Source organism: Salmo salar, chromosome 09, assembly GCF_965601325.2.
Source record: "Salmo salar chromosome 09, fSalSal1, whole genome shotgun sequence".
NCBI lineage: Eukaryota > Metazoa > Chordata > Actinopteri > Salmoniformes > Salmonidae > Salmo > Salmo salar.
Window position 1 is genome coordinate 91,807,501 of NC_138299.1, and position 27,573 is coordinate 91,835,073.

The following is a 27,573-nucleotide window of genomic DNA, read 5'->3' on the forward strand; positions in this document are numbered from 1 at the left end:
ATATAAATATAGTAGGCCTAGCCTATAGAAAACTGATAAATAAATATAGTAGGCCTAGCCTATAGAAAACTGATAAATAAATATAGTAGGCCTAGCCTATAGAAAACTGATAAATAAATATAGAAGGCCTAGCCTATAGAAAACGGATAAATAAATATAGTAGGCCTAGCCTATAGAAAACTGATAAATAAATATAGTAGGCCTAGCCTATAGAAAACTGAGAAATACATATAGCAGGCCTAGCCTATAGAAAACTGATAAATAAATATAGTAGGCCTAGCCTATAGAAAACTGAGAAATACATATAGCAGGCCTAGCCTATAGAAAACTGATAAATAAATATAGTAGGCCTAGCCTATAGAAAACTGAGAAATACATATAGCAGGCCTAGCCTATAGAAAACGGATAAATACATATAGAAGGCCTAGCCTATAGAAAACTGATTAAAAAAATACATTTGCATTGATGTCAGAGTGATTAGAGGGACAATAGATTGCTGAGTACCAGGCAGTTAGCAAGTTTGGTAGGCTACCAATGATCATCAGCAGCATCAGAGCTTGGTGAAGCCTAATTACCGTGACTAAACAGTCACGTGGAATTTGACTGCCTTCATGACTCGTGACTGCCTGTGTGGCGGTAATATGGTCACTATAATGTGTACTACCTCCCTCTCTCTAGTGTAAAGGACCAGCCTCAATGTGTCAAATCTCCTGTCCCTCTCTCTAGTGTAAAGGACCAGCCTCAATGTGTCAAATCTCCTGTCCTCTCTCTAGTGTAAAGGACCAGCCTCAATGTGTCAAATCTCCCTCTCTCTAGTGTAAAGGACCAGCCTCAATGTGTCAAATCTCCTGTCCCTCTCTCTAGTGTAAAGGACCAGCCTCAATGTGTCAAATCTCCTGTCCCTCTCTCTAGTGTAAAGGACCAGCCTCAATGTGTCAAATCTCCTGTCCCTCTCTCTAGTGTAAAGGACCAGCCTCAATGTGTCAAATCTCCTGTCCCTCTCTCTAGTGTAAAGGACCAGCCTCAATGTGTCAAATCTCCTGTCCCTCTCTCTAGTGTAAAGGACAAGCCTCAATGTGTCAAATCTCCTGTCCCTCTCTCTAGTGTAAAGGACCAGCCTCAATGTGTCAAATCTCCTGTCCCTCTCTCTAGTGTAAAGGATGAGCCTCAATGTGTCAAATCTCCTGTCCCTCTGTCTAGTGTAAAGGACCAGCCTCAATGTGTCAAATCTCCTGTCCCTCTCTCTAGTGTAAAGGATGAGCCTCAATGTGTAAAATCTCCTGTCCCTCTCTCTAGTGTAAAGGACCAGCCTCAATGTGTCCAAAGACTCCTCCCTCCCATGGCTCAACTATGTAAAGAGGCTGAGATGGTGTGTGTGTGTGTGTGTGTGTGTGTGTGTGTGTGCGTTAGTGTGTGTACCTCTTTTTAGTGTCCCTCTGTCAATCATCAGTCCATCAGTATGTCTAACCCTACCTCCTTCCTTCCTTCTCAACCTCTCCCTCCTCCCCTCCTCCCCTCCTTCCCTCTCTCCCTCTTTCCCTCCCTCGCTCTCTCCCTCTCTCTTTTCCTTCATCCTCCAGGTTGCACCATCCCCCCTACCTCCTCCCTCCTCCCCCCCTCTGCCCCTCCCTCTTCATCCCTATGCCCCTCCTCCTCCTCCTCTCCACCATTCAGGGAGTGCCAGGTGCCTCTGCTGGAGAATAACTCCTCCCACTCCCGCTTGGAGCCCCGCCCCCATGATGACTCATACCTGCTCAGACACCAACCCCCCTCTTCCGGTAAGACAGATGTCAATCACTTCCATCATTCCATCCCTTCATTACTTTGTTGTTGTCTCCCTACCTCCCTCTCTGTCCAGTCATAAAGCTACTGAGAGTTTTGGTTGATGTGTGAAAGAACGAGGTTGTGTGTGAGAGAGAACAAGGTTGTGTGTGTGAGAGAACGAGGCTGTGTGTGTGAGAGAGAGAGAACAAAGTTGTGTGTGTGAGAGAGAACAAGGTTGTGTGTGTGAGAGAGAGAACAAGGTTGTGTGTGTGTGAGAGAGAACAAGGTTGTGTGTGTGAGAGAACGAGGTTGTGTGTGTGAGAGTGAACAAGGTTGTGTGTGTGAGAGAGAGAACAAGGTTGTGTGTGTGAGAGAACGAGGTTGTGTGTGTGAGAGAGAACAAGGTTGTGTGTGTGAGAGAACGAGGCTGTGTGTGAGAGAGAGAACGAGGCTGTGTGTGTGAGAGAGAGAACAAGGTTGTGTGTGTGAGAGAACGAGGTTGTGTGTGTGAGAGAGAACAAGGATGTGTGTGAGAGAGAACAAGGATGTGTGTGTGTGAGAGAACGAGGCTGTGTGTGTGTGAGAGAACGAGGCTGTGTGTGAGAGAGAGAACGAGGCTGTGTGTGTGTGAGAGAGAACAAGGTTGTGTGTGTGAGAGAACAAGGTTGTGTGTGTGTGAGAGAGAACAAGGTTGTGTGTGAGAGAGAACAAGGTTGTGTGTGTGAGAGAGAACAAGGTTGTGTGTGTGTGAGAGAGAACAAGGTTGTGTGTGTGTGAGAGAACGAGGCTGTGTGTGTGAGAGAGAACAAGGTTGTGTGTGTGAGAGAGAGAACGAGGCTGTGTGTGTGAGAGAGAACAAGGTTGTGTGTGTGAGAGAGAGAACGAGGCTGTGTGTGTGAGAGAGAACGAGGCTGTGTGTGAGAGAGAGAACAAGGTTGTGTGTGTGAGACAACGAGGCTGTGTGTGTGAGAGAAAACAAGGTTGTGTGTGAGAGAGAGAACAAGGTTGTGTGTGTGTGAGAGAGAACAAGGTTGTGTGTGTGAGAGAGAACGAGGCTGTGTGTGTGTGAGAGAGAACAAGGTTGTGTGTGAGAGAGAGAACAAGGTTGTGTGTGTGAGAGAGAACAAGGTTGTGTGTGTGTGAGAGAGAACAAGGTTGTGTGTGTGAGAGAACGAGGCTGTGTGTGTGTGTGAGAGAGAACGAGGTTGTTTGTGAGAGAGAACAAGGTTGTGTGTGTGAGAGAGAACAAGGTTGTGTGTGTGAGAGAACGAGGCTGTGTGTGTGAGAGAGAACAAGGTTGTGTGTGTGTGAGAACGAGGCTGTGTTTGTGTGTGAGAGAGAACAAGGTTGTGTGTGTGAGAGAACGAGGATGTGTGTGAGAGAGAGAATGAGGCTGTTTGTGTGTGAGAGAACGAGGTTGTGTGTGAGAGAGAGAACAAGGTTGTGTGTGTGTGAGAGAGAACAAGGTTGTGTGTGTGAGAGAGAACAAGGTTGTGTGTGAGAGAGAGAACAAGGTTGTGTGTGTGAGAGAGAACAAGGTTGTGTGTGAGAGAGAGAACAAGGTTGTGTGTGTGAGAGAGAACAAGGTTGTGTGTGTGAGAGAGAACAAGGTTGTGTGTGTGTGAGAGAACAAGGTTGTGTGTGTGAGAGAGAACAAGGTTGTGTGTGTGTGAGAGAACAAGGTTGTGTGTGTGTGAGAGAACGAGGCTGTGTGTGTGAGAGAGAACAAGGTTGTGTGTGTGAGAGAACGAGGCTGTGTGTATGTGAGAGAACAAGGTTGTGTTTGTGTGAGAGAGAGAACAAGGTTGTGTGTGTGAGAGAACGAGGCTGTGTGTGTGAGAGTGAACAAGGTTGTGTTTGAGAGAGAACAAGGTTGTGTGTGTGTGAGAGAACAAGGTTGTGTGTGTGAGAGAACGAGGCTGTGTGTGTGAGAGAGAGAACAAGGTTGTGTGTGTGAGAGAGAACAAGGTTGTGTGTGTGTGTGAGAGAGAACAAGGTTGTGTGTGTGAGAGAGAACGAGGCTGTGTGTGTGTGAGAGAGAACAAGGTTGTGTGTGAGAGAGAGAACAAGGTTGTGTGTGTGAGAGAGAACAAGGTTGTGTGTGTGTGAGAGAGAACAAGGTTGTGTGTGTGAGAGAACGAGGCTGTGTGTGTGTGTGAGAGAGAACGAGGTTGTGTGTGAGAGAGAACAAGGTTGTGTGTGTGAGAGAGAACAAGGTTGTGTGTGTGAGAGAACGAGGCTGTGTGTGTGAGAGAGAACAAGGTTGTGTGTGTGTGAGAACGAGGCTGTGTGTGTGAGAGAGAACATGGTTGTGTGTGTGAGAGAGAACAAGGTTGTGTTTGTGTGTGAGAGAGAACAAGGTTGTGTTTGTGTGTGAGAGAGAACAAGGTTGTGTGTGTGAGAGAACGAGGGTGTGTGTGAGAGAGAGAATGAGGCTGTTTGTGTGTGAGAGAACGAGGTTGTGTGTGAGAGAGAGAACAAGGTTGTGTGTGAGTGAGAGAGAACAAGGTTGTGTGTGTGAGAGAACGAGGCTGTGTGTGTGAGAGAGAACAAGGTTGTGTGTGTGAGAGAGAGAACAAGGTTGTGTGTGAGAGAGAGAACAAGGTTGTGTGTGTGTGAGAGAACAAGGTTGTGTGTGTGAGAGAACGAGGCTGTGTGTGAGAGAGAGGACAAGGTTGTGTGTGAGAGAGTTCAAGGTTGTGTGTGTGAGAGAACGAGGCTGTGTGTGTGAGAGAGAACAAGGTTGTGTGTGTGAGAGAACGAGGCTGTGTGTATGTGAGAGAACAAGGTTGTGTTTGTGTGAGAGAGAGAACAAGGTTGTGTGTGTGAGAGAACGGGGCTGTGTGTGTGAGAGAGAGAACAAGGTTGTGTGTGTGAGAGAGAACGAGGCTGTGTGTGTGAGAGAGAACAAGGTTGTGTGTGTGAGAGAGAACGAGGCTGTGTGTGTGAGAGAGAGAACAAGGTTGTGTGTGAGAGAGAGAACAAGGTTGTGTGTGTGAGAGAGAACAAGGTTGTGTGTGTGAGAGAGAGAACGAGGCTGTGTGTGTGTGAGAGAACGAGGCTGTGTGTGTGAGAGAGAACAAGGTTGTGTGTGTGAGAGAACGAGGATGTGTGTGAGAGAGAGAACAAGGTTGTGTGTGTGTGAGAGAACGAGGCTGTGTGTGTGAGAGAGGACAAGGTTGTGTGTGAGAGAGAACAAGGTTGTGTGTGTGAGAGAACGAGGTTGTGTGTGAGAGAGAACAAGGTTGTGTGTGAGAGAGAACAAGGTTGTGTGTGAGAGAGAACAAGGTTGTGTGTGAGAGAGAACAAGGTTGTGTGTGAGAGAGAACAAGGTTGTGTGTGTGAGAGAAAACAAGGTTGTGTGTGTGTGAGAGAGAACGAGGTTGTGTGTGAGAGAGAACAAGGTTGTGTGTGTGAGAGAACGAGGCTGTGTGTGTGAGAGAGAACAAGGTTGTGTGTGTGAGAGAGAACAAGGATGTGTGTGTGAGAGAAAACAAGGTTGTGTGTGTGTGAGAGAGAACGAGGTTGTGTGTGAGAGAGAACAAGGTTGTGTCTGTGAGAGAATGAGGCTGTGTGTGAGAGAGAACAAGGTTGTGTGTGTGAGAGAGAACAAGGTTGTGTGTGTGAGAGAACGAGGCTGTGTGTGTGTGAGAGAGAACGAGGTTGTGTGTGAGAGAGAACAAGGTTGTGTGTGTGAGAGAACGAGGTTGTGTGTGTGAGAGAGAACAAGGTTGTGTGTGTGAGAGAGAGAACAAGGTTGTGTGTGTGAGAGGTAACAAGGTTGTGTGTGTGAGAGAGAGAACAAGGTGGTGTGTGTGAGAGAACGAGGCTGTGTGTGTGAGAGAGAACAAGGTTGTGTGTGTGAGAGAACGAGGCTGTGTGTGTGAGAGAGAACAAGGTTGAGTTTGTGTGTGAGAGAGAGAACAAGGTTGTGTGTGTGAGAGAGAACAAGGTTGTGTGTGTGAGAGAACGAGGATGTGTGTGAGAGAGAGAATGAGGCTGTTTGTGTGTGAGAGAACGAGGTTGTGTGTGAGAGAGAGAACAAGGTTGTGTGTGTGTGAGAGAGAACAAGGTTGTGTGTGTGAGAGAACGAGGCTGTGTGTGTGAGAGGACAAGGTTGTGTGTGAGAGAGAACAAGGTTGTGTGTGTGAGAGAGAACAAGGTTGTGTGTGAGAGAGAACAAGGTTGTGTGTGAGAGAGAACAAGGTTGTGTGTGAGAGAGAACAAGGTTGTGTGTGAGAGAGAACAAGGTTGTGTGTGTGAGAGAAAACAAGGTTGTGTGTGTGTGAGAGAGAACGAGGTTGTGTGTGAGAGAGAACAAGGTTGTGTGTGTGAGAGAACGAGGCTGTGTGTGTGAGAGAGAACAAGGTTGTGTGTGTGAGAGAGAACAAGGATGTGTGTGTGAGAGAAAACAAGGTTGTGTGTGTGTGAGAGAGAACGAGGTTGTGTGTGAGAGAGAACAAGGTTGTGTCTGTGAGAGAATGAGGCTGTGTGTGAGAGAGAACAAGGTTGTGTGTGTGAGAGAGAACAAGGTTGTGTGTGTGAGAGAACGAGGCTGTGTGTGTGTGAGAGAGAACGAGGTTGTGTGTGAGAGAGAACAAGGTTGTGTGTGTGAGAGAACGAGGTTGTGTGTGTGAGAGAGAACAAGGTTGTGTGTGTGAGAGAGAGAACAAGGTTGTGTGTGTGAGAGGTAACAAGGTTGTGTGTGTGAGAGAGAGAACAAGGTGGTGTGTGTGAGAGAACGAGGCTGTGTGTGTGAGAGAGAACAAGGTTGTGTGTGTGAGAGAACGAGGCTGTGTGTGTGAGAGAGAACAAGGTTGAGTTTGTGTGTGAGAGAGAGAACAAGGTTGTGTGTGTGAGAGAGAACAAGGTTGTGTGTGTGAGAGAACGAGGATGTGTGTGAGAGAGAGAATGAGGCTGTTTGTGTGTGAGAGAACGAGGTTGTGTGTGAGAGAGAGAACAAGGTTGTGTGTGTGTGAGAGAGAACAAGGTTGTGTGTGTGAGAGAACGAGGCTGTGTGTGTGAGAGGACAAGGTTGTGTGTGAGAGAGAACAAGGTTGTGTGTGTGAGAGAGAACAAGGTTGTGTGTGTGAGAGAGAACAAGGTTGTGTGTGTGAGAGAGAACAAGGTTGTGTGTGTGAGAGAGAACAAGGTTGTGTGTGTGAGAGAACGAGGCTGTGTGTGTGTGAGAGAGAACAAGGTTGTGTGTGTGTGAGAGAGAACAAGGTTGTGTGTGTGAGAGAGAGAACAAGGTTGTGTGTGTGAGAGAGAACAAGGTTGTGTGTGTGAGAGAGAACAAGGTTGTGTGTTGAGAGAACGAGGCTGTGTGTGAGAGAGAGAACAAGGTTGTGTGTGTGAGAGAACGAGGCTGTGTGTGTGTGAGTGAACGAGGCTGTGTGTTTGAGAGAGAACAAGGTTGTGTGTGTGTGAGAGAACAACGTTGTGTGTGTGAGAGAGAACAAGGTTGTGTGTGTGAGAGAGAACAAGGTTGTGTGTGAGAGAGAACAAGGTTGTGTGTGTAAGAGAGAACAAGGTTGTGTGTGTGAGAGAGAACAAGGTTGTGTGTGTGTGAGAGAACAAGGTTGTGTATGTGAGAGAACGAGGCTGTGTGTGTGTGAGAGAGAACAAGGTTGTGTGTGTGTGAGAGAGAACAAGGTTGTGTGTGTGTGAGAGAGAACAAGGTTGTGTGTGTGTGAGAGTGAACAAGGTTGTGTGTGTGTGAGAGAACGAGGCTGTGTGTGTGAGAGAGAACAAGGTTGTGTTTGTGTGTGAGAGAGAACAAGGTTGTGTGTGTGTGAGAGAACAAGGTTGTGTGTGAGAGAACGAGGCTGTGTGTGTGTGAGAGAACGAGGCTGTGTGTTTGAGAGAGAACAAGGTTGTGTGTGTGAGAGAGAACTATGTTGTGTGTGTGTGAGAGAGAACAAGGTTGTGTGTGTGAGAGAACGAGGCTGTGTGTGTGTGAGAGAACGAGGCTGTGTGTTTGAGAGAGAACAAGGTTGTGTGTGTGAGAGAGAACTATGTTGTGTGTGTGTGAGAGAGAACAAGGTTGTGTGTGTGAGAGAACGAGGCTGTGTGTGTGTGAGAGAGAACAAGGTTGTGTGTGTGAGAGAACGAGGCTGTGTGTGAGAGAGAACAAGGTTGTGTGTGTGAGAGAACGAGGCTGTGTGTGTGTGAGAGAGAACAAGGTTGTGTGTGTTAGAGAACGAGGCAGTGTGTGTGTGAGAGAGAACAAGGATGTGTGTGAGAGAACGAGGCTGTGTGTGTGAGAGAGAACAAGGTTGTGTGTGTGAGAGAGAGAACAAGGTTGTGTTTGTGTGTGAGAGAGAGAACAAGGTTGTGTGTGTGAGAGAGAACAAGGTTGTGTGTGTGAGAGAACGAGGATGTGTGTGAGAGATAGAATGAGGCTGTTTGTGTGTGAGAGAACGAGGTTGTGTGTGAGAGAGAGAACAAGGTTGTGTGTGTGTGAGAGAGAACAAGGTTGTGTGTGTGAGAGAACGAGGCTGTGTGTGTGAGAGAGAACAAGGTTGTGTGTGTGAGAGAGAGAACAAGGTTGTGTGTGTGAGAGAGAACAAGGTTGTGTGTGTGAGAGAGAACAAGGTTGTGTGTGTGAGAGAACGAGGCTGTGTGTGAGAGAGAGAACAATGTTGTGTGTGTGAGAGAGAACAAGGTTGTGTGTGAGAGAGAACAAGGTTGTGTGTGTGAGAGAACGAGGCTGTGTGTGTGAGAGAGAACAAGGTTGTGTGTGTGAGAGAGAGAGAGAACAAGGTTGTGTGTGAGAGAACGAGGCTGTGTGTGTGAGAGAGACCAAGGTTGTGTGTGTGAGAGAGAACAAGGTTGTGTGTGTGAGAGAACGAGGCTGTGTGTGTGAGAGAGAACAAGGTTGTGTGTGTGAGAGAGAACAAGGTTGTGTGTGTGAGAGAACGAGGCTGTGTGTGTGAGAGAGAACAAGGTTGTGTGTGTGTAAGAGAGTGCAAGGTTGTGTGTGTGAGAGAACGAGGCTCTGTGTGTGAGAGAGGACAAGGTTTTGTGTGTGAGAGAGAACGAGGCTGTGTGTGTGAGAGAGGACAAGGTTGTGTGTGAGAGAGAACGAGGCTGTGTGTGTGAGAGAGAACAAGGTTGTGTGTGTGTGAGAGAGAACAAGGTTGTGTGTGTGTGAGAGTGAACAAGGTTGTGTGTGTGTGAGAGAGAACAAGGTTGTGTGTGTGAGAGAGAGAACAAGGTTGTGTGTGTGAGAGAACGAGGCTGTGTGTGTGAGAGAGAACAAGGTTGTGTGTGTGAGAGAGAACAAGGATGTGTGTGTGAGAGAGAGAACAAGGTTGTGTTTGTGTGTGAGAGAGAGAGAGAACAAGGTTGTGTGTGTGAGAGAGAACAAGGTTGTGTGTGTGAGAGAACGAGGATGTGTGTGAGAGAGAGAACAAGGTTGTGTGTGTGTGTGTGTGAGAGAACAAGGTTGTGTGTGTGAGAGAACGAGGCTGTGTGTGTGAGAGAGAACAAGGTTGTGTGTGTGAGAGAACGAGGCTGTGTGTGTGAGAGAGAACAAGGTTGTGTGTGTGAGAGAGAGAACAAGGTTGTGTGTGTGAGAGTGAACAAGGTTGTGTGTGTGTGAGAGAGAACAAGGTTGTGTGTGTGAGAGAGAGAACAAGGTTGTGTGAGAGAGAACAAGGTTGTGTGTGTGAGAGAACGAGGATGTGTGTGTGAGAGAGAACAAGGTTGTGTGTGTGTGTGAGAGAACAAGGTTGTGTGTGTGAGAGAACGAGGCTGTGTGTGTGAGAGAGAACAAGGTTGTGTGTGTGAGAGAACGAGGCTGTGTGTGTGGGAGAGAACAAGGTTGTGTGTGTGTGAGAGAGTGCAAGGTTGTGTGTGTGAGAGAACGAGGCTGTGTGTGTGAGAGAGAACAAGGTTGTGTGTGTGAGAGAACGAGGCTCTGTGTGAGAGAGGACAAGGTTTTGTGTGTGAGAGAGAACGAGGCTGTGTGTGTGAGAGAGGACAAGGTTGTGTGTGAGAGAGAACGAGGCTGTGTGTGTGTGAGAGAGAACAAGGTTGTGTGTGTGTGAGAGTGAACAAGGTTGTGTGTGTGTGAGAGAGAACAAGGTTGTGTGTGTGAGAGAGAGAACAAGGTTGTGTGTGTGAGAGAACGAGGCTGTGTGTGTGAGAGAGAACAAGGTTGTGTGTGTGAGAGAGAGAACGAGGCTGTGTGTGTGTGAGAGAACGAGGCTGTGTGTGTGAGAGAGAACAAGGTTGTGTGTGTGAGAGAACGAGGATGTGTGTGAGAGAGAGAACAAGGTTGTGTGTGTGTGAGAGAACGAGGCTGTGTGTGTGAGAGAGGACAAGGTTGTGTGTGAGAGAGAACAAGGTTGTGTGTGTGAGAGAACGAGGTTGTGTGTGAGAGAGAACAAGGTTGTGTGTGAGAGAGAACAAGGTTGTGTGTGAGAGAGAACAAGGTTGTGTGTGAGAGAGAACAAGGTTGTGTGTGAGAGAGAACAAGGTTGTGTGTGTGAGAGAAAACAAGGTTGTGTGTGTGTGAGAGAGAACGAGGTTGTGTGTGAGAGAGAACAAGGTTGTGTGTGTGAGAGAACGAGGCTGTGTGTGTGAGAGAGAACAAGGTTGTGTGTGTGAGAGAGAACAAGGATGTGTGTGTGAGAGAAAACAAGGTTGTGTGTGTGTGAGAGAGAACGAGGTTGTGTGTGAGAGAGAACAAGGTTGTGTCTGTGAGAGAATGAGGCTGTGTGTGAGAGAGAACAAGGTTGTGTGTGTGAGAGAGAACAAGGTTGTGTGTGTGAGAGAACGAGGCTGTGTGTGTGTGAGAGAGAACGAGGTTGTGTGTGAGAGAGAACAAGGTTGTGTGTGTGAGAGAACGAGGTTGTGTGTGTGAGAGAGAACAAGGTTGTGTGTGTGAGAGAGAGAACAAGGTTGTGTGTGTGAGAGGTAACAAGGTTGTGTGTGTGAGAGAGAGAACAAGGTGGTGTGTGTGAGAGAACGAGGCTGTGTGTGTGAGAGAGAACAAGGTTGTGTGTGTGAGAGAACGAGGCTGTGTGTGTGAGAGAGAACAAGGTTGAGTTTGTGTGTGAGAGAGAGAACAAGGTTGTGTGTGTGAGAGAGAACAAGGTTGTGTGTGTGAGAGAACGAGGATGTGTGTGAGAGAGAGAATGAGGCTGTTTGTGTGTGAGAGAACGAGGTTGTGTGTGAGAGAGAGAACAAGGTTGTGTGTGTGTGAGAGAGAACAAGGTTGTGTGTGTGAGAGAACGAGGCTGTGTGTGTGAGAGGACAAGGTTGTGTGTGAGAGAGAACAAGGTTGTGTGTGTGAGAGAGAACAAGGTTGTGTGTGAGAGAGAACAAGGTTGTGTGTGAGAGAGAACAAGGTTGTGTGTGAGAGAGAACAAGGTTGTGTGTGAGAGAGAACAAGGTTGTGTGTGTGAGAGAAAACAAGGTTGTGTGTGTGTGAGAGAGAACGAGGTTGTGTGTGAGAGAGAACAAGGTTGTGTGTGTGAGAGAACGAGGCTGTGTGTGTGAGAGAGAACAAGGTTGTGTGTGTGAGAGAGAACAAGGATGTGTGTGTGAGAGAAAACAAGGTTGTGTGTGTGTGAGAGAGAACGAGGTTGTGTGTGAGAGAGAACAAGGTTGTGTCTGTGAGAGAATGAGGCTGTGTGTGAGAGAGAACAAGGTTGTGTGTGTGAGAGAGAACAAGGTTGTGTGTGTGAGAGAACGAGGCTGTGTGTGTGTGAGAGAGAACGAGGTTGTGTGTGAGAGAGAACAAGGTTGTGTGTGTGAGAGAACGAGGTTGTGTGTGTGAGAGAGAACAAGGTTGTGTGTGTGAGAGAGAGAACAAGGTTGTGTGTGTGAGAGGTAACAAGGTTGTGTGTGTGAGAGAGAGAACAAGGTGGTGTGTGTGAGAGAACGAGGCTGTGTGTGTGAGAGAGAACAAGGTTGTGTGTGTGAGAGAACGAGGCTGTGTGTGTGAGAGAGAACAAGGTTGAGTTTGTGTGTGAGAGAGAGAACAAGGTTGTGTGTGTGAGAGAGAACAAGGTTGTGTGTGTGAGAGAACGAGGATGTGTGTGAGAGAGAGAATGAGGCTGTTTGTGTGTGAGAGAACGAGGTTGTGTGTGAGAGAGAGAACAAGGTTGTGTGTGTGTGAGAGAGAACAAGGTTGTGTGTGTGAGAGAACGAGGCTGTGTGTGTGAGAGGACAAGGTTGTGTGTGAGAGAGAACAAGGTTGTGTGTGTGAGAGAGAACAAGGTTGTGTGTGTGAGAGAGAACAAGGTTGTGTGTGTGAGAGAGAACAAGGTTGTGTGTGTGAGAGAGAACAAGGTTGTGTGTGTGAGAGAACGAGGCTGTGTGTGTGTGAGAGAGAACAAGGTTGTGTGTGTGTGAGAGAGAACAAGGTTGTGTGTGTGAGAGAGAGAACAAGGTTGTGTGTGTGAGAGAGAACAAGGTTGTGTGTGTGAGAGAGAACAAGGTTGTGTGTTGAGAGAACGAGGCTGTGTGTGAGAGAGAGAACAAGGTTGTGTGTGTGAGAGAACGAGGCTGTGTGTGTGTGAGTGAACGAGGCTGTGTGTTTGAGAGAGAACAAGGTTGTGTGTGTGTGAGAGAACAACGTTGTGTGTGTGAGAGAGAACAAGGTTGTGTGTGTGAGAGAGAACAAGGTTGTGTGTGAGAGAGAACAAGGTTGTGTGTGTAAGAGAGAACAAGGTTGTGTGTGTGAGAGAGAACAAGGTTGTGTGTGTGTGAGAGAACAAGGTTGTGTATGTGAGAGAACGAGGCTGTGTGTGTGTGAGAGAGAACAAGGTTGTGTGTGTGTGAGAGAGAACAAGGTTGTGTGTGTGTGAGAGAGAACAAGGTTGTGTGTGTGTGAGAGTGAACAAGGTTGTGTGTGTGTGAGAGAACGAGGCTGTGTGTGTGAGAGAGAACAAGGTTGTGTTTGTGTGTGAGAGAGAACAAGGTTGTGTGTGTGTGAGAGAACAAGGTTGTGTGTGAGAGAACGAGGCTGTGTGTGTGTGAGAGAACGAGGCTGTGTGTTTGAGAGAGAACAAGGTTGTGTGTGTGAGAGAGAACTATGTTGTGTGTGTGTGAGAGAGAACAAGGTTGTGTGTGTGAGAGAACGAGGCTGTGTGTGTGTGAGAGAACGAGGCTGTGTGTTTGAGAGAGAACAAGGTTGTGTGTGTGAGAGAGAACTATGTTGTGTGTGTGTGAGAGAGAACAAGGTTGTGTGTGTGAGAGAACGAGGCTGTGTGTGTGTGAGAGAGAACAAGGTTGTGTGTGTGAGAGAACGAGGCTGTGTGTGAGAGAGAACAAGGTTGTGTGTGTGAGAGAACGAGGCTGTGTGTGTGTGAGAGAGAACAAGGTTGTGTGTGTTAGAGAACGAGGCAGTGTGTGTGTGAGAGAGAACAAGGATGTGTGTGAGAGAACGAGGCTGTGTGTGTGAGAGAGAACAAGGTTGTGTGTGTGAGAGAGAGAACAAGGTTGTGTTTGTGTGTGAGAGAGAGAACAAGGTTGTGTGTGTGAGAGAGAACAAGGTTGTGTGTGTGAGAGAACGAGGATGTGTGTGAGAGATAGAATGAGGCTGTTTGTGTGTGAGAGAACGAGGTTGTGTGTGAGAGAGAGAACAAGGTTGTGTGTGTGTGAGAGAGAACAAGGTTGTGTGTGTGAGAGAACGAGGCTGTGTGTGTGAGAGAGAACAAGGTTGTGTGTGTGAGAGAGAGAACAAGGTTGTGTGTGTGAGAGAGAACAAGGTTGTGTGTGTGAGAGAGAACAAGGTTGTGTGTGTGAGAGAACGAGGCTGTGTGTGAGAGAGAGAACAATGTTGTGTGTGTGAGAGAGAACAAGGTTGTGTGTGAGAGAGAACAAGGTTGTGTGTGTGAGAGAACGAGGCTGTGTGTGTGAGAGAGAACAAGGTTGTGTGTGTGAGAGAGAGAGAGAACAAGGTTGTGTGTGAGAGAACGAGGCTGTGTGTGTGAGAGAGACCAAGGTTGTGTGTGTGAGAGAGAACAAGGTTGTGTGTGTGAGAGAACGAGGCTGTGTGTGTGAGAGAGAACAAGGTTGTGTGTGTGAGAGAGAACAAGGTTGTGTGTGTGAGAGAACGAGGCTGTGTGTGTGAGAGAGAACAAGGTTGTGTGTGTGTAAGAGAGTGCAAGGTTGTGTGTGTGAGAGAACGAGGCTCTGTGTGTGAGAGAGGACAAGGTTTTGTGTGTGAGAGAGAACGAGGCTGTGTGTGTGAGAGAGGACAAGGTTGTGTGTGAGAGAGAACGAGGCTGTGTGTGTGAGAGAGAACAAGGTTGTGTGTGTGTGAGAGAGAACAAGGTTGTGTGTGTGTGAGAGTGAACAAGGTTGTGTGTGTGTGAGAGAGAACAAGGTTGTGTGTGTGAGAGAGAGAACAAGGTTGTGTGTGTGAGAGAACGAGGCTGTGTGTGTGAGAGAGAACAAGGTTGTGTGTGTGAGAGAGAACAAGGATGTGTGTGTGAGAGAGAGAACAAGGTTGTGTTTGTGTGTGAGAGAGAGAGAGAACAAGGTTGTGTGTGTGAGAGAGAACAAGGTTGTGTGTGTGAGAGAACGAGGATGTGTGTGAGAGAGAGAACAAGGTTGTGTGTGTGTGTGTGTGAGAGAACAAGGTTGTGTGTGTGAGAGAACGAGGCTGTGTGTGTGAGAGAGAACAAGGTTGTGTGTGTGAGAGAACGAGGCTGTGTGTGTGAGAGAGAACAAGGTTGTGTGTGTGAGAGAGAGAACAAGGTTGTGTGTGTGAGAGTGAACAAGGTTGTGTGTGTGTGAGAGAGAACAAGGTTGTGTGTGTGAGAGAGAGAACAAGGTTGTGTGAGAGAGAACAAGGTTGTGTGTGTGAGAGAACGAGGATGTGTGTGTGAGAGAGAACAAGGTTGTGTGTGTGTGTGAGAGAACAAGGTTGTGTGTGTGAGAGAACGAGGCTGTGTGTGTGAGAGAGAACAAGGTTGTGTGTGTGAGAGAACGAGGCTGTGTGTGTGGGAGAGAACAAGGTTGTGTGTGTGTGAGAGAGTGCAAGGTTGTGTGTGTGAGAGAACGAGGCTGTGTGTGTGAGAGAGAACAAGGTTGTGTGTGTGAGAGAACGAGGCTCTGTGTGAGAGAGGACAAGGTTTTGTGTGTGAGAGAGAACGAGGCTGTGTGTGTGAGAGAGGACAAGGTTGTGTGTGAGAGAGAACGAGGCTGTGTGTGTGTGAGAGAGAACAAGGTTGTGTGTGTGTGAGAGTGAACAAGGTTGTGTGTGTGTGAGAGAGAACAAGGTTGTGTGTGTGAGAGAGAGAACAAGGTTGTGTGTGTGAGAGAACGAGGCTGTGTGTGTGAGAGAGAACAAGGTTGTGTGTGTGAGAGAGAACAAGGATGTGTGTGTGAGAGAGAGAACAAGGTTGTGTTTGTGTGTGAGAGAGAGAACAAGGTTGTGTGTGTGAGAGAGAACAAGGTTGTGTGTGTGAGAGAACGAGGATGTGTGTGAGAGAGAGAACAAGGTTGTGTGAGAGAGAACAAGGTTGTGTGTGTGAGAGAACGAGGATGTGTGTGTGAGAGAGAACAAGGTTGTGTGTGTGTGTGTGTGAGAGAACAAGGTTGTGTGTGAGAGAGAACGAGGCTGTGTGTGTGAGAGAGAACAAGGTTGTGTGTGTGAGAGAACGAGGCTGTGTGTGTGAGAGAGAACAAGGTTGTGTGTGTGAGAGAGAGAACAAGGTTGTGTGTGTGAGAGAACGAGGCTATGTGTGTGTGAGAGAGAACAAGGTTGTGTGTGTGAGAGAACGAGGCTGTGTTTGTGAGAGAGAACAAGGTTGTGTGTGAGAGAACGAGGCTGTGTGTGTGAGAGAGGACAAGGTTGTGTGTGAGAGAGAACAAGGTTGTGTGTGTGAGAGAGAGAACAAGGTTGTGTGTGAGAGAGAGAACAAGGTTGTGTGTGTGTGAGATTGAACAAGGTTGTGTGTGTGTGAGAGAGAGAACAAGGTTGTGTGTGAGAGAGAACAAGGTTGTGTGTGTGAGAGAACGAGGCTGTGTGTGTGTGAGAGAACGAGGCTATGTATGTGAGAGAGAACAAGGTTGTGTGTGAGAGAGAGAACAAGGTTGTGTGTGAGAGAGAACAAGGTTGTGTGTGTGAGAGAGAACAAGGTTGTGTGTGTGAGAGAGAACAAGGTTGTGTGTGTGAGAGAGAGAACAAGGTTGTGTGTGTGAGAGAACGAGGCTATGTGTGTGTGAGAGAGAACAAGGTTGTGTGTGTGAGAGAACGAGGCTGTGTGTGAGAGAGAACAAGGTTGTGTGTGTGAGAGAACGAGGCTGTGTTTGTGAGAGAGAACAAGGTTGTGTGTGAGAGAGAACAAGGTTGTGTGTGTGAGAGAACGAGGCTGTGTGTGTGTGAGAGAGAACAAGGTTGTGTGTGTGAGAGAGAACAAGGTTGTGTGTGTGAGAGAGAGAACAAGGTTGTGTGTGTGAGAGAACGAGGCTGTGTGTGAGAGAGAACAAGGTTGTGTGTGTGAGAGAACGAGGCTGTGTTTGTGAGAGAGAACAAGGTTGTGTGTGAGAGAGAACAAGGTTGTGTGTGTGAGAGAACGAGGCTGTGTGTGTGTGAGAGAGAACAAGGTTGTGTGTGTGAGAGAACGAGGCTGTGTGTGAGAGAGAACAAGGTTGTGTGTGTGAGAGAACGAGGCTGTGTGTGAGAGAGAACAAGGTTGTGTGTGTGTGAGAGAACAAGGTTGTGTGTGTGAGAGAAAACAAGGTTGTGTTTGTTAGAGATCGAGGCTGTGTGTGTGTGAGAGAGAACAAGGTTGTGTGTGTGAGAGAGAACAAGGTTGTGTGTGTGAGAGAAAACAAGGTTGTGTTTGTTAGAGATCGAGGCTGTGTGTGTGTGAGAGAGAACAAGGTTGTGTGTGTGAGAGAACAAGGTTGTGTGTGAGAGAACGAGGCTGTGTTTGTGAGAGAGAACAAGGTTGTGTGTGTGAGAGTGACCAAGGTTGTGTGTGTGAGAGAGAGAACAAGGTTGTGTGTGTGAGAGAACGAGGCTGTGTGTGTGAGAGAGAACAAGGTTGTGTGTGTGAGAGAGAGAACAAGGTTGTGTGTGTGAGAGAGAACAAGGTTGTGTGTGTGAGAGAACGAGGATGTGTGTGAGAGAGAGAATGAGGCTGTTTGTGTGTGAGAGAACGAACAAGGTTGTGTGTGTGTGAGAGAGAACAAGGTTGTGTGTGTGAGAGAACGAGGCTGTGTGTGTGAGAGAACAAGGTTGTGTGTGCGAGAGAGAGAACAAGGTTGTGTGTGTGAGAGAGAACAAGGTTGTGTGTGTGAGAGAGAACAAGGCTGTGTGTGAGAGAGAACAAGGTTGTGTGTGTGTGAGAGAGAACAAGGTTGTGTGTGTGTGTGTGAGAGAACAAGGTTGTGTGTGTGAGAGAGAGAACAAGGTTGTGTGTGTGAGAGAACGAGGCTGTGTGTGTGAGAGAGAACAAGGTTGTGTGTGTGAGAGAGAGAACAAGGTTGTGTGTGTGAGAGAGAACAAGGTTGTGTGTGTGAGAGAGAACAAGGTTGTGTGTTTGTGAGAACGAGGCTGTGTGTGTGTGAGAGAGAACAAGGTTGTGTGTGTGAGAGAGAACAAGGTTGTGTGTGTGAGAGAACGAGGCTGTGTGTGTGAGAGAGAACAAGGTTGTGTGTGTGAGAGAACGAGGATGTGTGTGAGAGAGAACAAGGTTGTGTGTGTGAGAGAACGAGGCTGTGTGTGTGTGAGAGAATGAGGCTGTGTGTGTGAGAGAACAAGGTTGTGTGTGTGAGAGAGAGAACAAGGTTGTGTGTGTGAGAGAGAACAAGGTTGTGTGTGTGAGAGAGAACAAGGTTGTGTGTGTGTGTGTGAGAGAATAAGGTTGTGTGTGTGAGAGAACGAGGCTGTGTGTGTGAGAGAACAAGGTTGTGTGTGTGAGAGAGAGAACAAGGTTGTGTGTGTGAGAGAGAACAAGGTTGTGTGTGTGAGAGAACAAGGTTGTGTGTGTGAGAGAACGAGGTTGTGTGTGTGAGAGAGAACACGGTTGTGTGTGTGAGAGAACAAGGTTGTGTGTGTGAGAGAGAACAAGGTTGTGTGTGAGAGAGAGAACAAGGTTGTGTGTGTGTGAGAGAACAAGGTTGTGTGTGTGAGAGAGAACAAGGTTGTGTGTGTGAGAGAGAACAAGGTTGTGTTTGTGTGTGAGAGAGAGAACAAGGTTGTGTGTGAGAGAGAACAAGGTTGTGTGTGTGAGAGAACGAGGCTGTGTGTGTGTGAGAGAACGAGGCTGTGTATGTGAGAGAGAACAAGGTTGTGTGTGTGTGTGTGTGAGAGAACAAGGTTGTGTGTGTGAGAGAGAGAACAAGGTTGTGTGTGTGAGAGAACGAGGCTGTGTGTGTGAGAGAGAACAAGGTTGTGTGTGTGAGAGAACGAGGCTGTGTGTGTGAGAGAGAACAAGGTTGTGTGTGTGAGAGAGAGAACAAGGTTGTGTGTGTGAGAGTGAACAAGGTTGTGTGTGTGTGAGAGAGAACAAGGTTGTGTGTGTGAGAGAGAGAACAAGGTTGTGTGAGAGAGAACAAGGTTGTGTGTGTGAGAGAACGAGGATGTGTGTGTGAGAGAGAACAAGGTTGTGTGTGTGTGTGTGTGAGAGAACAAGGTTGTGTGTGTGAGAGAACGAGGCTGTGTGTGTGAGAGAGAACAAGGTTGTGTGTGTGAGAGAACGAGGCTGTGTGTGTGGGAGAGAACAAGGTTGTGTGTGTGTGAGAGAGTGCAAGGTTGTGTGTGTGAGAGAACGAGGCTGTGTGTGTGAGAGAGAACAAGGTTGTGTGTGTGAGAGAACGAGGCTCTGTGTGTGAGAGAGGACAAGGTTTTGTGTGTGAGAGAGAACGAGGCTGTGTGTGTGAGAGAGGACAAGGTTGTGTGTGAGAGAGAACGAGGCTGTGTGTGTGTGAGAGAGAACAAGGTTGTGTGTGTGTGAGAGTGAACAAGGTTGTGTGTGTGTGAGAGTGAACAAGGTTGTGTGTGTGTGAGAGAGAACAAGGTTGTGTGTGTGAGAGAGAGAACAAGGTTGTGTGTGTGAGAGAACGAGGCTGTGTGTGTGAGAGAGAACAAGGTTGTGTGTGTGAGAGAGAACAAGGATGTGTGTGTGAGAGAGAGAACAAGGTTGTGTTTGTGTGTGAGAGAGAGAACAAGGTTGTGTGTGTGAGAGAGAACAAGGTTGTGTGTGTGAGAGAACGAGGATGTGTGTGAGAGAGAGAACAAGGTTGTGTGAGAGAGAACAAGGTTGTGTGTGTGAGAGAACGAGGATGTGTGTGTGAGAGAGAACAAGGTTGTGTGTGTGTGTGTGTGAGAGAACAAGGTTGTGTGTGAGAGAGAACGAGGCTGTGTGTGTGAGAGAGAACAAGGTTGTGTGTGTGAGAGAACGAGGCTGTGTGTGTGAGAGAGAACAAGGTTGTGTGTGTGAGAGAGAGAACAAGGTTGTGTGTGTGAGAGAACGAGGCTATGTGTGTGTGAGAGAGAACAAGGTTGTGTGTGTGAGAGAACGAGGCTGTGTTTGTGAGAGAGAACAAGGTTGTGTGTGAGAGAACGAGGCTGTGTGTGTGAGAGAGGACAAGGTTGTGTGTGAGAGAGAACAAGGTTGTGTGTGTGAGAGAGAGAACAAGGTTGTGTGTGAGAGAGAGAACAAGGTTGTGTGTGTGTGAGATTGAACAAGGTTGTGTGTGTGTGAGAGAGAGAACAAGGTTGTGTGTGAGAGAGAACAAGGTTGTGTGTGTGAGAGAACGAGGCTGTGTGTGTGTGAGAGAACGAGGCTATGTATGTGAGAGAGAACAAGGTTGTGTGTGAGAGAGAGAACAAGGTTGTGTGTGTGAGAGAACGAGGCTGTGTTTGTGAGAGAGAACAAGGTTGTGTGTGAGAGAGAACAAGGTTGTGTGTGTGAGAGAGAACAAGGTTGTGTGTGTGAGAGAGAACAAGGTTGTGTGTGTGAGAGAGAGAACAAGGTTGTGTGTGTGAGAGAACGAGGCTATGTGTGTGTGAGAGAGAACAAGGTTGTGTGTGTGAGAGAACGAGGCTGTGTGTGAGAGAGAACAAGGTTGTGTGTGTGAGAGAACGAGGCTGTGTTTGTGAGAGAGAACAAGGTTGTGTGTGAGAGAGAACAAGGTTGTGTGTGTGAGAGAACGAGGCTGTGTGTGTGTGAGAGAGAACAAGGTTGTGTGTGTGAGAGAACGAGGCTGTGTGTGAGAGAGAACAAGGTTGTGTGTGTGAGAGAACGAGGCTGTGTGTGAGAGAGAACAAGGTTGTGTGTGTGTGAGAGAACAAGGTTGTGTGTGTGAGAGAAAACAAGGTTGTGTTTGTTAGAGATCGAGGCTGTGTGTGTGTGAGAGAGAACAAGGTTGTGTGTGTGAGAGAGAACAAGGTTGTGTGTGTGAGAGAAAACAAGGTTGTGTTTGTTAGAGATCGAGGCTGTGTGTGTGTGAGAGAGAACAAGGTTGTGTGTGTGAGAGAACAAGGTTGTGTGTGAGAGAACGAGGCTGTGTTTGTGAGAGAGAACAAGGTTGTGTGTGTGAGAGTGACCAAGGTTGTGTGTGTGAGAGAGAGAACAAGGTTGTGTGTGTGAGAGAACGAGGCTGTGTGTGTGAGAGAGAACAAGGTTGTGTGTGTGAGAGAGAGAACAAGGTTGTGTGTGTGAGAGAGAACAAGGTTGTGTGTGTGAGAGAACGAGGATGTGTGTGAGAGAGAGAATGAGGCTGTTTGTGTGTGAGAGAACGAACAAGGTTGTGTGTGTGTGAGAGAGAACAAGGTTGTGTGTGTGAGAGAACGAGGCTGTGTGTGTGAGAGAACAAGGTTGTGTGTGCGAGAGAGAGAACAAGGTTGTGTGTGTGTGTGTGAGAGAACAAGGTTGTGTGTGTGAGAGAGAGAACAAGGTTGTGTGTGTGAGAGAACGAGGCTGTGTGTGTGAGAGAGAACAAGGTTGTGTGTGTGAGAGAGAACAAGGATGTGTGTGTGAGAGAGAGAACAAGGTTGTGTTTGTGTGTGAGAGAGAGAACAAGGTTGTGTGTGTGAGAGAGAACAAGGTTGTGTGTGTGAGAGAACGAGGCTGTGTGTGTGAGAGAGAACAAGGTTGTGTGTGTGAGAGAGAGAACAAGGTTGTGTGTGTGAGAGAGAACAAGGTTGTGTGTGTGAGAGAGAACAAGGTTGTGTGTTTGTGAGAACGAGGCTGTGTGTGTGTGAGAGAGAACAAGGTTGTGTGTGTGAGAGAGAACAAGGTTGTGTGTGTGAGAGAACGAGGCTGTGTGTGTGAGAGAGAACAAGGTTGTGTGTGTGAGAGAACGAGGATGTGTGTGAGAGAGAACAAGGTTGTGTGTGTGAGAGAACGAGGCTGTGTGTGTGTGAGAGAATGAGGCTGTGTGTGTGAGAGAACAAGGTTGTGTGTGTGAGAGAGAGAACAAGGTTGTGTGTGTGAGAGAGAACAAGGTTGTGTGTGTGAGAGAGAACAAGGTTGTGTGTGTGTGTGTGAGAGAATAAGGTTGTGTGTGTGAGAGAACGAGGCTGTGTGTGTGAGAGAACAAGGTTGTGTGTGTGAGAGAGAGAACAAGGTTGTGTGTGTGAGAGAGAACAAGGTTGTGTGTGTGAGAGAACAAGGTTGTGTGTGTGAGAGAACGAGGTTGTGTGTGTGAGAGAGAACACGGTTGTGTGTGTGAGAGAACAAGGTTGTGTGTGTGAGAGAGAACAAGGTTGTGTGTGAGAGAGAGAACAAGGTTGTGTGTGTGTGAGAGAACAAGGTTGTGTGTGTGAGAGAGAACAAGGTTGTGTGTGTGAGAGAGAACAAGGTTGTGTTTGTGTGTGAGAGAGAGAACAAGGTTGTGTGTGAGAGAGAACAAGGTTGTGTGTGTGAGAGAACGAGGCTGTGTGTGTGTGAGAGAACGAGGCTGTGTATGTGAGAGAGAACAAGGTTGTGTGTGTGTGTGTGAGAGAACAAGGTTGTGTGTGTGAGAGAGAGAACAAGGTTGTGTGTGTGAGAGAACGAGGCTGTGTGTGTGAGAGAGAACAAGGTTGTGTGTGTGAGAGAGAACAAGGATGTGTGTGTGAGAGAGAGAACAAGGTTGTGTTTGTGTGTGAGAGAGAGAACAAGGTTGTGTGTGTGAGAGAGAACAAGGTTGTGTGTGTGAGAGAACGAGGCTGTGTGTGTGAGAGAGAACAAGGTTGTGTGTGTGAGAGAGAGAACAAGGTTGTGTGTGTGAGAGAGAACAAGGTTGTGTGTGTGAGAGAGAACAAGGTTGTGTGTGTGTGAGAACGAGGCTGTGTGTGTGTGAGAGAGAACAAGGTTGTGTGTGTGTGAGAGAACAAGGTTGTGTGTGTGTGAGAGAACAAGGTTGTGTGTGTGAGAGAACGAGGCTGTGTGTGTGAGAGAGAACAAGGTTGTGTGTGTGAGAGAACGAGGATGTGTGTGAGAGTGAACAAGGTTGTGTGTGTGAGAGAACGAGGCTGTGTGTGTGTGTGAGAGAACGAGGCTGTGTATGTGAGAGAGGACAAGGTTGTGTGTGTGAGAGAGAACAAGGTTGTGTGTGTGTGTGTGAGAGAACAAGGTTGTGTGTGTGAGAGAGAGAACAAGGTTGTGTGTGTGAGAGAACGAGGCTGTGTGTGTGAGAGAGAACAAGGTTGTGTGTGTGTGAGAGAGAACAAGGTTGTGTGTGTGTGAGAGTGAACAAGGTTGTGTTTGTGTGTGAGAGAGAGAACAAGGTTGTGTGTGTGAGAGAACGAGGATGTGTGTGAGAGAGAGAACAAGGTTGTGTGTGTGAGAGAAAGAGGATGTTTGTGTGAGAGAGAACAAGGTTGTGTGTGTGTGTGTGAGAGAACAAGGTTGTGTGTGTGAGAGAACGAGGCTGTGTGTGTGAGAGAGAACAAGGTTGTGTGTGTGAGAGAACGAGGCTGTGTGTGTGAGAGAGAACAAGGTTGTGTGTGTGAGAGAGAGAACAAGGTTGTGTGTGTGAGAGAGAACAAGGTTGTGTGTGTGAGAGAACGAGGCTGTGTGTGTGAGAGAGAACAAGGTTGTGTGTGTGCGAGAACGAGGATCTGTGTGTGTGAGAGAGAACAAGGTTGTGTGTGTGAGAGAACGAGGCTGTGTGTGTGAGAGAGAACAAGGTTGTGTGTGTGAGAGAGAGAACAAGGTTGTGTGTGTGAGAGAGAACAAGGTTGTGTGTGTGAGAGAGAACAAGGTTGTGTGTGTGTGAGAACGAGGCTGTGTGTGTGTGAGAGAGAACAAGGTTGTGTGTGTGTGAGAGAACAAGGTTGTGTGTGTGAGAGAACGAGGCTGTGTGTGTGAGAGAGAACAAGGTTGTGTGTGTGAGAGAACGAGGATGTGTGTGAGAGAGAGAACAATGTTGTGTGTGTGTGAGAGAACAAGGTTGTGTTTGTGTGTGTGAGAGAGACCAAGGTTGTGTGTGTGAGAGAACGAGGCTGTGTGTGTGAGAGAGAACAAGGTTGTGTGTGTGAGAGAGAACAAGGTTGTGTGTGTGTGAGAGAACGAGGCTGTGTGTGTGAGAGAGAACAAGGTTGTGTGTGTGTGAGAGAGTGCAAGGTTGTGTGTGTGAGAGAACGAGGCTGTGTGTGTGAGAGAGAACAAGGTTGTGTGTGTGAGAGAACGAGGCTGTGTGTGTGAGAGAGGACAAGGTTGTGTGTGTGAGAGAGAACGAGGCTGTGTGTGTGAGAGAGGACAAGGTTGTGTGTGAGAGAGAACGAGGCTGTGTGTGTGAGAGAGAACAAGGTTGTGTGTGTGTGAGAGAGAACAAGGTTGTGTGTGTGTGAGAGAGAACAAGGTTGTGTGTGTGAGAGAGAGAACAAGGTTGTGTGTGTGAGAGAACGAGGCTGTGTGTGTGAGAGAGAACAAGGTTGTGTGTGTGAGAGAGAACAAGGATGTGTGTGTGAGAGAGAGAACAAGGTTGTGTTTGTGTGTGAGAGAGAGAACAAGGTTGTGTGAGAGAGAACAAGGTTGTGTGTGTGAGAGAAAGAGGATGTTTGTGTGAGAGAGAACAAGGTTGTGTGTGTGTGTGTGAGAGAACAAGGTTGTGTGTGTGAGAGAACGAGGCTGTGTGTGTGAGAGAGAACAAGGTTGTGTGTGTGAGAGAACGAGGCTGTGTGTGTGAGAGAGAACAAGGTTGTGTGTGTGAGAGAGAGAACAAGGTTGTGTGTGTGAGAGAGAACAAGGTTGTGTGTGTGAGAGAACGAGGCTGTGTGTGTGAGAGAGAACAAGGTTGTGTGTGTGCGAGAACGAGGATCTGTGTGTGTGAGAGAGAACAAGGTTGTGTGTGTGAGAGAACGAGGCTGTGTGTGTGAGAGAGAACAAGGTTGTGTGTGTGAGAGAGAGAACAAGGTTGTGTGTGTGAGAGAGAACAAGGTTGTGTGTGTGAGAGAGAACAAGGTTGTGTGTGTGTGAGAACGAGGCTGTGTGTGTGTGAGAGAGAACAAGGTTGTGTGTGTGTGAGAGAACAAGGTTGTGTGTGTGAGAGAACGAGGCTGTGTGTGTGAGAGAGAACAAGGTTGTGTGTGTGAGAGAACGAGGATGTGTGTGAGAGAGAGAACAATGTTGTGTGTGTGTGAGAGAACAAGGTTGTGTTTGTGTGTGTGAGAGAGACCAAGGTTGTGTGTGTGAGAGAACGAGGCTGTGTGTGTGAGAGAGAACAAGGTTGTGTGTGTGAGAGAGAACAAGGTTGTGTGTGTGTGAGAGAACGAGGCTGTGTGTGTGAGAGAGAACAAGGTTGTGTGTGTGTGAGAGAGTGCAAGGTTGTGTGTGTGAGAGAACGAGGCTGTGTGTGTGAGAGAGAACAAGGTTGTGTGTGTGAGAGAACGAGGCTGTGTGTGTGAGAGAGGACAAGGTTGTGTGTGTGAGAGAGAACGAGGCTGTGTGTGTGAGAGAGGACAAGGTTGTGTGTGAGAGAGAACGAGGCTGTGTGTGTGAGAGAGAACAAGGTTGTGTGTGTGTGAGAGAGAACAAGGTTGTGTGTGTGTGAGAGAGAACAAGGTTGTGTGTGTGAGAGAGAGAACAAGGTTGTGTGTGTGAGAGAACGAGGCTGTGTGTGTGAGAGAGAACAAGGTTGTGTGTGTGAGAGAGAACAAGGATGTGTGTGTGAGAGAGAGAACAAGGTTGTGTTTGTGTGTGAGAGAGAGAACAAGGTTGTGTGAGAGAGAACAAGGTTGTGTGTGTGAGAGAACGAGGATGTGTGTTTGAGAGAGAACAAGGTTGTGTGTGTGTGTGTGTGAGAGAACAAGGTTGTGTGTGTGAGAGAACGAGGCTGTGTGTGTGAGAGAGAACAAGGTTGTGTGTGTGAGAGAACGAGGCTGTGTGTGTGAGAGAGAACAAGGTTGTGTGTGTGAGAGAACGAGGATGTGTGTGTGTGAGAGAGAACAAGGTTGTGTGTGTGAGAGAACGAGGCTGTGTGTGTGAGAGAGAACAAGGTTGTGTGTGTGAGAGAGAACAAGGTTGTGTGTGTGAGAGAGAACAAGGTTGTGTGTGTGTGAGAACGAGGCTGTGTGTGTGTGAGAGAGAACAAGGTTGTGTGTGTGTGAGAGAACGAGGATGTGTGTGAGAGAGAACAAGGTTGTGTGTGTGAGAGAACGAGGCTGTGTGTGTGTGAGAGAACGAGGCTGTGTATGTGAGAGAGGACAAGGTTGTGTGTGTGAGAGAGAACAAGGTTGTGTGTGTGTGTGTGAGAGAACAAGGTTGTGTGTGTGAGAGAGAGAACAAGGTTGTGTGTGTGAGAGAACGAGGCTGTGTGTGTGAGAGAGAACAAGGTTGTGTGTGTGTGAGAGAGAACAAGGTTGTGTGTGTGTGAGAGTGAACAAGGTTGTGTGTGTGTGAGAGAGAACAAGGTTGTGTGTGTGAGAGAACGAGGATGTGTGTGAGAGAGAGAATGAGGCTGTTTGTGTGTGAGAGAACGAGGTTGTGTGTGAGAGAGAGAACAAGGTTGTGTGTGTGTGAGAGAGAACAAGGTTGTGTGTGTGTGAGAGAGAACAAGGTTGTGTGTGTGAGAGAACGAGGATGTGTGTGAGAGAGAGAATGAGGCTGTTTGTGTGTGAGAGAACGAGGTTGTGTGTGAGAGAGAGAACAAGGTTGTGTGTGTGAGAGAGAACAAGGTTGTGTGTGTGTGAGAGAACAAGGTTGTGTGTGAGAGAGAACAAGGTTGTGTGTGAGAGAGAACAAGGTTGTGTGTGAGAGAGAACAAGGTTGTGTGTGAGAGAGAACAAGGTTGTGTGTGTGAGAGAACGAGGCTGTGTGTGTGTGAGAGAACGAGGCTGTGTATGTGAGAGAGGACAAGGTTGTGTGTGTGAGAGAGAACAAGGTTGTGTGTGTGTGTGTGTGAGAGAACAAGGTTGTGTGTGTGAGAGAGAGAACAAGGTTGTGTGTGTGAGAGAACGAGGCTGTGTGTGTGAGAGAGAACAAGGTTGTGTGTGTGAGAGAGAACAAGGATGTGTGTGTGAGAGAGAGAACAAGGTTGTGTTTGTGAGAGAACGAGGATGTGTGTGAGAGAGAGAACAAGGTTGTGTGAGAGAGAACAAGGTTGTGTGTGTGAGAGAACGAGGATGTGTGTGTGAGAGAGAACAAGGTTGTGTGTGTGTGTGTGTGAGAGAACAAGGTTGTGTGTGTGAGAGAACGAGGCTGTGTGTGTGAGAGAGAACAAGGTTGTGTGTGTGAGAGAACGAGGCTGTGTGTGTGAGAGAGAACAAGGTTGTGTGTGTGAGAGAGAACAAGGTTGTGTGTGTGAGAGAGAACAAGGTTGTGTGTGTGTGAGAACGAGGCTGTGTGTGTGTGAGAGAGAACAAGGTTGTGTGTGTGTGAGAGAACAAGGTTGTGTGTGTGAGAGAATGAGGCTGTGTGTGTGAGAGAGAACAAGGTTGTGTGTGTGAGAGAACGAGGCTGTGTGTGTGTGAGAGAACGAGGCTGTGTATGTGAGAGAGGACAAGGTTGTGTGTGTGAGAGAGAACAAGGTTGTGTGTGTGTGTGTGAGAGAACAAGGTTGTGTGTGTGAGAGAGAGAACAAGGTTGTGTGTGTGAGAGAACGAGGCTGTGTGTGTGAGAGAGAACAAGGTTGTGTGTGTGTGAGAGAGAACAAGGTTGTGTGTGTGAGAGAACGAGGATGTGTGTGAGAGAGAGAATGAGGCTGTTTGTGTGTGAGAGAACGAGGTTGTGTGTGAGAGAGAGAACAAGGTTGTGTGTGTGAGAGAGAACAAGGTTGTGTGTGTGTGAGAGAACAAGGTTGTGTGTGAGAGAGAACAAGGTTGTGTGTGAGAGAGAACAAGGTTGTGTGTGAGAGAGAACAAGGTTGTGTGTGAGAGAGAACAAGGTTGTGTGTGTGAGAGAACGAGGCTGTGTGTGTGTGAGAGAACGAGGCTGTGTATGTGAGAGAGGACAAGGTTGTGTGTGTGAGAGAGAACAAGGTTGTGTGTGTGTGTGTGTGAGAGAACAAGGTTGTGTGTGTGAGAGAGAGAACAAGGTTGTGTGTGTGAGAGAACGAGGCTGTGTGTGTGAGAGAGAACAAGGTTGTGTGTGTGAGAGAGAACAAGGATGTGTGTGTGAGAGAGAGAACAAGGTTGTGTTTGTGAGAGAACGAGGATGTGTGTGAGAGAGAGAACAAGGTTGTGTGAGAGAGAACAAGGTTGTGTGTGTGAGAGAACGAGGATGTGTGTGTGAGAGAGAACAAGGTTGTGTGTGTGTGTGTGTGAGAGAACAAGGTTGTGTGTGTGAGAGAACGAGGCTGTGTGTGTGAGAGAGAACAAGGTTGTGTGTGTGAGAGAACGAGGCTGTGTGTGTGAGAGAGAACAAGGTTGTGTGTGTGAGAGAGAACAAGGTTGTGTGTGTGAGA

At 47.6% G+C, this 27,573-nt stretch overlaps 1 protein-coding gene across 1 annotated transcript in view; it reads left to right on the plus strand.

Moving 5' to 3' along the window:
* Window positions 1–27,573, plus strand: part of LOC106612130 (teneurin-2) — a 211,840-nt gene that overhangs the window by 9,851 nt on the left and 174,416 nt on the right. Inside the window, exon 2 of the mRNA XM_082955517.1 lies at window positions 1,675–1,778. Coding sequence (XP_082811643.1) covers window positions 1,675–1,778 — 104 coding nt within the window. The remainder of the gene's footprint in view (window positions 1–1,674; window positions 1,779–27,573) is intronic.